Source organism: Perca flavescens, chromosome 3 (genome assembly GCF_004354835.1).
Source record: "Perca flavescens isolate YP-PL-M2 chromosome 3, PFLA_1.0, whole genome shotgun sequence".
Taxonomy (NCBI): Eukaryota; Metazoa; Chordata; class Actinopteri; order Perciformes; family Percidae; genus Perca; species Perca flavescens.
The window spans coordinates 13,165,556-13,175,538 of record NC_041333.1 but is presented as its reverse complement, the minus strand read 5'-3'; the positions used below and the strand labels follow the sequence as shown (position 1 = coordinate 13,175,538).

The following is a 9,983-nucleotide window of genomic DNA, read 5'->3' as shown; positions in this document are numbered from 1 at the left end:
GTTTCTTGTTTGGTCGACCTGGATTACGTCTTGTCCCCTCTGCTTCGGGACGAAACGGATCGTTAAGCTCTGGCAAGAAGTTTTAACTGACAAATAACGCACCGTAAGGAGGCTTTACACAGTTCTGGGCAGATATTAGAACTAGTGCGTTTTGTTTTGTTATTAATGAGCAAAGGGTTCGCTACCATTGTTGCCATTAATGTGATCTGATTTAATCATGTACTGGTCCATATGTGATTATTAATCTTGTCTGTGAATGTATAATAGATCAATTATACCGTTGATTTATGTGGTGTTAAGTAGCTTGGTATAACTGTAATCGCTACCTGCTTAAATCACTCCTTTCAGGAGTTTAGTTACTGTCTGCGATAGAATCGCGAAAATCAGCTGTTAGTCACTGAACTGGTTATAGTGACGTTTTCCTCAGCAAAACCAAAAGTCTCAGTCTGTCCTAAACTGCACGTTAGCCCAGACCTGAGTGGCTGAGGGGAACTGGGTCATTATCGATAACTAAAGATCAGAGTGCCTTTTTTCTTTACTCTTCTTCTCTTTCTTCTCTCTCTCTAACACACACACACACACACGACACAGGCTAGCCGCGTAGCTACCGAGCTAACGCTGTAGAATAGCTTCACACCTGGAATCGGCTTACGTTCGTACAGAGCTAACACAGGAACTAGCTACCATACCGGCTAAGCGTGCGCGTTGCCTAGCAACCCCCGGCTTCTTCAGCCCTGCCCGTGCACCCAGCACCACTACCACCCTCTTGAGGCTAAATAGTTTGTGCAGCTCACAGGAGTAGCCATTTTTGGAGTTGTTTTATGTGTTAGAACCACACTTCGACACCGCCCCCTCCTTTTTCACTCACTCTCTCTCTCACACACACTCATACACACAGAGACACAGACGTGTCCATGCTGCTTTGTTTTTTGCTTTGTTTTTGGTTGTGATATTGTAAAAGGGTATATAAGTTTATTATTGAAGGATTATTGATTAGCTACTGATAATTGTGACGTTAATAAATCTTATTATACTTAATTAGCAGTTGCTTGTGATTATTTGTGTACTTGTTGTAATAATTGCTGGTCGATCAGGTCCGTGCTTGGATTCACCCCTTCTTTTATTTCCTTTTTAGAGGATTACCACAGAAATGAGACTGTTCCACAGTTTGATTATTGGTCCCTGACTTGCAGGGTGGTGCCCCGTTTTGATTGTTTGTCGATTTGATACAGTTATTAATAACCATATTCATAACTTTATTAATATTGATAAAACATCTTTGATAATTTGCCAATGATCAAATCTGTACCTTAAGGGAATCCAACAATCGTGAGGACAGGATATTATCATATAGGTCTGATATCTCGAAGCTGGCCCCGAGTGCCGTAATGCCTGCCGTTTTGGACATATTATTAATATAGGTAGTCTATAGATCAGGTTTCCCTACACTGTGCGAGAACAGGCCAAAATTATAATTCAATTTGCAGCAATTTCCGAGCGTCTGAGAAGTTTTTTTGCTTTTTCCCAGTCGTCATGTAACGAAAGAACAACTGCCAGGGTCATTAACATACTGATTAGCTTTCATGGTTTGTGCTTTGCATTAACTTTTTATGGTTAAAAATGGGGATGTACAGGGCGGGATAAGAGGCTGATTCACGTATGCACACTTGTGGGTTAGTTGTGATTTATAAAGGGAACATTGCTTACAGATGTGAGTATGCACGGTTTTATAGCCTGCTTTTCCATTCTTTCAGTTATATTGCACATATTTGTTATAGTTATATCTGTTTACATATTTTTATCTTAATAAATCTGTGTTTATATTCTTAACTGCAGCAGTCCTTTGCCTTAATGTTTTTTTTTTCTTTTTAATGGCAGAAGGGCAGGGGGTAAGTATAGTTCCAACAGTAACCAGCTCCTTAATTTGATCTGGAAATCAAACCGGGAGGATGGGGAAAGGGGGCAAAGGGGGAATAGGGAGGTGGTTAAGGAGGTCCATCCGCAATGGAATTGGCTTTGGTAAGGAGGTAGCGAGGGGTTGAAGAGGGGTTGAGAGTCCTTGTCTCTGCTCCAAGGTATCCTATGGTCATGGCTGTCCTCAGGTGGAGGCTGAGATGGATTTCAGCTGTGCTGTTAGGTCCTCTTCTTGTTTAGATTTATCTCAACTCCTCTTCTGACTTGCAGTAGATGACCACTTATAAATCCAATCCAATCCAACTTTATTTATAAAGCACATTTAAAACAACCAGGTTGACCAAAGAGCTGGACATTGACATGATTTCGGACAGAGTATAAACACACGAGTAACAAAATGAACATTTAAAACAAGTAACAAACTGGAAAATGCAGAATAGAAATCTCAAGCAGGTTTAAAGGCCAATGAATAAAAGTGAGTTTTAAGTTGTGATTTAAAAATGTGAAGGCTGGGGGCCAATCTGACATGCAGAGGCAGTTCATTCCACAGCTTTAGGGCCACGACTGAAAATGCTCGATCTCCCCTATTTTTTAGCTGTGTTCTAGGGACAACAAAGACTAGCTGGTCAGCAGACCTTAATGACCTCAGAGGAGCGTGTGGCTTCAGTAGTTCAGTGATATAAACTGGGGCTTGACCATAAAGAGCTGTAAAAATGAACAACAGAATCTTAACATGTATTCTAAAGCAAAGCGGTAGCCAATGAAGGGAGGCAAGAACAGGTGTAATGTGAGCTTGTTTACGAGTTCCGGTAAGGAGTCGAGCAGCCGTCTGTGTAGACCGGCGGAGCACACCGGAGTGGTTATAATGAACGTCCCCTTAGTCAGACAAATTCTCAGAGTCTGCCCTAATTTCACGTTAGTGACTGAGAGGGCTGGTCATTATCGATCACTAAGATCTAAGTGTGTCTCTTTCTTTCCCCTTTCTTCTTTCACTAACCACACACACACACACACACACACACACACACACAAAACACTAGTGTGTTCTTTGGTCTGTAAGATGTTAGCCTGAAAGCTAACCGGCTTGCTCTAGCCACACAGCGCTGCACCAACCACCACTACCGTCCTCTTGAGGCTAAATAGTTTTGTGCAGCTCACAGGAGTAGCCATTTTTGTAGTCTTTGGGCTAGACTACATTTCGACACCCCCTCCTCGCACTCTCTCACACACACTCACACAGACACAGACATGTCTCCCCACATGCTGGTTTGTTTTTTGGTTTGTTGTAGTTTAAAAAAGGATATATTGGGTTTTAATTGATCGAAGGATTATTGATCGGCCATTGATAATTTTGAAGTTAATAAATTCTACTATATTTTAAATAGCGGTTGCCTGTGATTATTTGTGTATTTATTGTAATAAGTTGGTCAAACAGGTCGTTGCTCGAATTCACCCTTCCTTTTGTTTAAAGGTCCCATGACATGGTGCTCTTTGGATGCTTTTATATAGACCTTAGTGGTCCCCTAAAACTGTATCTGAAGTCTCTTTCCCGAAATTCAGCCTTGGTGCAGAATTACAGCCACTAGAGCCAATCCCACAATGAGCTTTCCTTATATGCCATTTCTGTCTGTAGCTATTGAGGAGGAGAGAGGGGGGCAAGGTGGAGGGTGGGGGTGTGGCCTTGACCAACTGCCACTTTGCTCGTTTGAAAGAAATGATGTCTCTCTCTCATGGATGGGCCAAATTCTCTGGGCGGGCAAAGCAGAGAAAGGGGAGGTAACCTTGCTCCTTATGACCTCATAAGGAGCAGATTCCAGATCAGCCCATCTGAGCTTTCATTTTCTCAAAGGCAGAGCAGGACACCCAGGGCTCGGTTTACACCTATCACCACTTCTAGCCACTGGGGGACCATAGGCAGGCTGGGGGAATGCATATTAATGTTAAAAAACCTCTTTACCACCTTTACATGCCATGGGATCTTTAAAGAATACCAGATAAATTACCCAATTTAAGATCTGTATTTTAAAGCGAACACCACCTAATGAGACTGTTTCACAGTTTGATTATTGGTCCCTGATGTTTCAGGGTGGTGCCCCATTTTGATTGTTTGTTGATTTGATAAAGTTATTAATAACCATATTCATAACTTTATTAATATTGATAAACATCTTTGATAATTTGCCAATAATTAAATCTGTACTGTACTGCCTCGATGACAATGAAGGCAAGCTGGTCATATCACAACTGTCAGGGTGCTGTGCTCTGCTTGTTACTCGTCCTCCCATTTCCCAGGGTTTACTCTTAGGCTTTGCTGTTAGGCCTTACACCAAGAGAGTTCCAGGGAGGACTACCACTTTTTAACCACTACCACACATGTATTACCCAGTACACAGACTCTTTGCAGTGTTGTTGGTGCTACCTAGCCATGTGTTATTCTTTAAAATTAATTTTATATTGTATGATGCTATAACTGAGCTTACTCATTCTAAATCAAACTTAGATTTGAGTGAACTTGTTTAATCCTACAAAAATATTAAAATAGTAATGATTTAATCAAAATGTTGAGACAAAACTCAGTACCACACGTTTGTCATGCATTTTGACTTTATTTATTTACATTGTTTGATATTTTCAGTTAAATGATGAAAGACTATTTCTAAAATTAGACATATTTAAAGGACATTCACAAAATGACATTACAGTTAGGAAAATATTTAATGTAAAAAAAAACTTGTGAATATAAATATGTAAATCCACAAGGTAAAGACTATGCACAGCATAAGTTGTATAATGTATGTTGCGATCTTAACTATTTCCAAACTTCCAGAATTTTAGGATACATTTTTGTTCATTAAATGTTTCTTGGTGTTCTTCTCGGGCTTAAACAATATAATGAAACACTTTGGCGCAAATATACACAGTATTAGTCCAAAACTGGAGGCCAGAATGGCAAATATCTCCACAGCCACAGTAAATTTCCCAGGAGAGCTGAGATATGCAGGAATAAAGGTGATCCAGACTGCACAGAATATCAGCATGCTGAAGGTGATGAGCTTGGCCTCATTAAAATTATCAGGTAATTTCCGAGCTAGGACAGCTAACACAAAGCAGAAGACAGCCAGTAGACCTATGTACCCGAGCACAGCCCAGAACCCAATAGCTGAGCCTAATGCACACTCCAGGATGATTCTCTCTTTGTATATGGTTAGGTTTTTCATTGGAAAAGGGGGACTAAGAACTAACCAAATAGTACATATTAGGACTTGAAAAAACGTGAAAGACACTACAGTCATTCTTTGCTGTGGAGGACCAAACCATTTCATCACATTACTACCTGGGAGTGTAGCTTTGAAGGCCATTAACACTACTATTGTTTTTCCAAGAACACAAGACATACAGAGGACGAAGGTGATTCCAAACGCTGTGTGGCGCAGCATGCAGGACCACTCAGAGGGTGCTCCAATGAAAGTTAATGAACATAAGAAACATAGAGTCAGGGAGAAGAGCAGCAGGAAGCTCAGCTCAGAGTTGTTGGCCCTGACAATCGGTGATGTCCTGTTACGATAGAACACAGCCGCTGTTATAATGGCCAGACAGGCACCACCAACTGAGAATGTAGCCAGGATGATTCCTAGGACCTCGTTGTAGGAAAGAAACTCTACAGGTTTGGGGAGACAAGTGTCTCTCTCTGCATTAGGCCAGAACTCCTTGGGGCAAGGGAAACAATCAGGGGAATCTGAAAAAAATAAAACAAAAAGGCCTTCTAACAGTTGTACTGTATTTTGATCTTGTACAGTACATGGGCTACGGATTAGGAGAAAAACAAATACCTGTAGCATTACTAATCTCTCCCTCAGGACACAGTATACAATCATAACAGCAGATGGGTTTTCCTTTCTGCAGCAATTTACGAGTTCCAGGAGGACAGCTGTCAGTGCACACTGACACAGGAACCTGGTACATAGAGAGAAACAAACTCATACATATTCATGTATGCCTTGAAGCTCTGAGGATTAAAGAAAGGTATTTATTTATTGAACTATATTGACACATTTATATATTTATTTTACATTTATTTATACATTTATCGCCTCATTTATTGATTTTAGGATGTATTCTGTAGCCATATTTATTTATTTATGTATTTATTAATTTATTTAATATTGAATAAACTGCCATTCTAAAGTAGATTACATTTTCAGTAGCCTACTGGTTACAAGCAGGCTCGGTAGTGATTGGAGGAACAATTACAGTGAACAAAAATTATTTCAATGTACACATATCAGACCCTACAAGATCACCATATTTATGTAAAAGTATTGCTTTTCATTTCTTACTTGTGTGCCACCATCCACCCAGGTGAGGTTTCTGTTTATTTTGAACTTCTGGCCCACCGGCAGTGATTCATCGTATTGCCCTACTGTCACCAACTTAATGCTGCCACTCTCACTTTTTTGCCAGTTAACCAGTTCATATCGGGCCACAGGATCACCGTTGGCATCAAACGACACATCATAACCATTTTGGGAAAAATTTACTTTCTTCAGCTGAGTAAGAACCTGCAAAGATGAAATAAAGGTAAACAGTGAGGGGGAGCAAGGAAATAACATCAAATAAAACAAATATTTTATGTCAGAAAAGGTACATTATGGAAAAAGAGAGAATTGGCGTTTTCACTTATTTTAAACTGACCTCTTTGGATTCTATCCTGGTGAATTTGTCACACTGAGTTGTAGAATTTGTTTCCTGACACACTGCTTTATGAATGGCATGAGCTATTGCATAAACAGCCTTGTATACCATGTTAGTGATCCGGAGCTGAGATGTGTCAGTGTACGGGCTCTGGAGTGTCTTTATGTCTTCAGTTCCGTCACATAATCTCTCATCTGTGGCTGCACCTAAAACACATGACAAAGGCCTTGACAATAATATGTGATATTACATTATTATTCTTCCCTATGTGTTTATTATTTGTCTACCTCCGGCAGGAGGGTTACGTTTTGGGTTTGGTTTGTTTGTCTGTTTGTCCACAGGAGTACGGAAAATAACAGGCCTGCTTTTCATGAAACTTAGTAGAAGGTTGTATCATGGGCCGGGGAAAACCCCATTAAATTGTTGATCAGATCCGAATCACAGGGCAGATACGCTAATTAGTTTTCACTTTCGTTAATATTGTCAGTGACCTTCTAATTGTCTTTGATTTATTTTTGTTTTTTTAAACTGCAAAATGTGCCTTGCAGAAATCCATATATCTACATTGTTCTAATTTATTAGTAAAAAATATTTTACAATACACACAATACATTACAAAGCACTGTTTTGCAGATATGCCTTTTTTAATTTTTGCTGTTTCAGTTTGTATCTGGACACATTTTAGTTTTTTTTTAAATCTTTATTTATGCTAGCTCACATCAACACAAATCAGTCATCAAACAATTAAAAAAGGCAACAAATTAATTAAATACTGACATGATCAGCCTAAAGTGGACACAATTGTGGGTGCCTCTCTTATGTTAAACATAAATACAAATATCTCACTTTTTCCCAGCCTGCAGTTGAATGCATCCTCCCAGAACTCAGTAAGCATTGGAGAGGCAGCCACTTTAGAAGGAGAGAGATCCAGCAAGAAGTCTCTCAGACCTGGGATGACAGATTTCTGAATGCCAAATCCGATGGTTCCAGCACAGAAGCTGAACTTCAGCAGGTCTGGGGCGGTTACCCATTCACTGCCTATCCACTGGCGAGGTGGAGAAGGCTCAAGTGACAGCTCTTCCAGCAGGAACCTCAGGTCTACAGGGGATGTAAATGCCACAACAACCATAGCTGTCGACCTGGAGAGACATTTAAAATAAATACAGTATACGTTTTAAAATATAATAATATCAAGAAAGTAAACACAAACAAAAATGAGATAGCCTACATGACGCTTTAGCAGGCTGTTTGGCTGACTGACCATTTTTATAACAATATCAGTGATGCATAAACCTGACGAAAAAAAAGAAACATTTCCAATTTGCTACTGAACATGAAAAAACTCATGTATCTTACATTTACAGAACATTTTTGTTGTGCTTTTGTGTGTAGGTCAGTGTCAACACAGGGAACATCAAACCTGCGGATAACGTCAGCTACTTTCTGGATCCTGCTACGTGGGTAGGTCCGATAGAAAGATTCAGAGTATTCCACACAGATCCCCTCTTTGCGTGCTGCGTCCAGAAAAGACGCCATTCCATTATTGCCATAGTCTGAATCAGACCGGACAGCACCTATCCAAGTCCAGCCAAAGTGTTTTACCAACTTGGCCAGCGCTTCAGCCCGGAACTGATCACTAGGGATTGTTCTGAAGAAATTTGGGTACTGCTGCTTATCGGACAGACATGCACAAACGGCAAAGTAGCTCACCTGAAGGAAAATAACAGGGTAAATGTTAACGGGAGACACGAAAAAATAAGCACTGTATGGTCTCTATTCCAGTTATTTTCCCAGAAGTTCCGAATATTTACTTGAGGAATGTTAAAGGGCCCGATGATGCGCGAGATGCTGATGGACGACGTGGACTCAGACTCACCAACGACAGCCATCACCATACCAGATTTTGAGCAATTGTCGCCGGTGTAAAACACCGGGTCCAGGGCATTTGAAAGCTGGAATGCCACATGCACCGCCACGGGCACCGAGCCGCACGCATCATAGATGTGATAACCGAGTTTGATTCCCGGCAGCAGCTCCGTGCTGTTGTTTATCTCCTCGATGGCGAAGATCATTGCGCGTGAGAAGCGCAGTTCACGGGTGTTAATGCTGCACACAGACACTCAAGTCTCTTAATCAAGGACGTTCACAAATTAAAGAGGAATAGTTGTAATAATGAAAGGAAATTGCAATTCATAGTTATTGACAATGACTGATAGCTGCCCATATGTGAACAAAATATTGTACAGGCATCAAAGAGTGCCTTAACACCAAAATTCAAAAGATTAAATATGAGTCCAAAATGTACAAGAATCCTATTGCATGGTTAAAACATAGTTATAGTCAATAGTCTTAATTTGTTTGTATCTTCTTAAATATATATGTCAGTTGTTATACAAATACATTTTCAGTTAATATTCAAAAATGGTTTTTTTCATATCAAACTCAAATTTGTAAATGTGTGAATATAATACCTGCAATATACAGTACAGGCCAAAAGTTTGGACACACCTTCTCATTCAATGCATTTCCTTTTATTTTCATGACTATTTACATTGTAGATTCTCACTGAAGGCATCAAAACTATGAATGAACACACAAATGATGTACTTAACAAAAAAGTGTGAAATAACTGAAAACATGTCTTATATTTTAGATTCTTCAAAGTAGCCACCCTTTGCTTTTTTATTAATAAGGGAAAAAATTCCACTAATTAACCCTGACAAAGCACACCTGTGACGTGAAAACCATTTCAGGTGACTACCTCATGAAGCTCATTAAGAGAACACCAAGGGTTTGCAGAGTTATCAAAAAAAGCAAAGGGTGACTACTTTGAAGAATATAAAATATAAGACATGTTTTCAGTTATTTCACACTTTTTTGTTAAGTACATACTTCCATATGTGTTCATTCATAGTTTGATGCCTTCAGTGAGAATCTACGATGCAAATAGTCATGAAAATAAAGGAAACGCATTGAATGAGAAGGTGTGTAAAAACTTTTGGCCTGTACTGTATATGACTAAATACTGAATTGGCACTTTATGTGAAATATATTTCTTTTTTTTATCAGTCCAACACAAAACCTGCAACCCAATTGTAAGCACATGATACAAATCACAATAATTATATCGCCACACAGTCTAACATCCTCTTATCCCCCACTTCACCCTCTTACTAACCTTCCTGTACATCTTAGTGGCTCAGGCATGGTGGCGTAGTCATGCTTCACTGTGGGCATGTAGTAGTGTATGGACAAAACACCCCCAATAACGTAGTCACCATCCATTGAGAACACAGGGAGACGAGTGGTACCCTGGAGCTTACATCTCACAGATGAAGTCTGAGTGCTGACCCCAGCACCAGTCCTATCCTCTGTAA

At 39.9% G+C, this 9,983-nt stretch overlaps 1 protein-coding gene across 1 annotated transcript; it reads right to left on the bottom strand.

Moving 5' to 3' along the window:
- Positions 1 to 4,647: 4,647 nt before the first annotated feature.
- Positions 4,648 to 9,882, bottom strand: LOC114553379 (extracellular calcium-sensing receptor-like). Its single transcript, XM_028574654.1, has 8 exons — positions 9,785 to 9,882; positions 8,418 to 8,712; positions 8,027 to 8,316; positions 7,453 to 7,745; positions 6,607 to 6,812; positions 6,252 to 6,473; positions 5,745 to 5,868; positions 4,648 to 5,650 (listed from the first exon to the last, which is right to left on the bottom strand). Exons 1-8 carry the CDS (start codon positions 9,841 to 9,843, stop codon positions 4,746 to 4,748), a joined length of 2,394 nt encoding a protein of 797 aa, XP_028430455.1. The 5' UTR covers positions 9,844 to 9,882; the 3' UTR covers positions 4,648 to 4,745.
- Positions 9,883 to 9,983: the final 101 nt, after the last annotated feature.

Bases quoted from the DNA above. Each gene is read 5' to 3' on its own strand.
- LOC114553379 (XM_028574654.1), bottom strand. From the start codon at position 9,843: ATGCCCACAGTGAAGCATGACTACGCCACCATGCCTGAGCCACTAAGA. The intron at 8,713-9,784 runs GTTAGTAAGAGG...GTCTGTGTGCAG, and splicing joins CCACTAAGATGTACAGGAAG to CATTAACACCCGTGAACTGC. The intron at 6,813-7,452 runs GTGAGATATTTG...CATGTGTTTTAG, and splicing joins CAACTGCAGGCTGGGAAAAA to GTGCAGCCACAGATGAGAGA.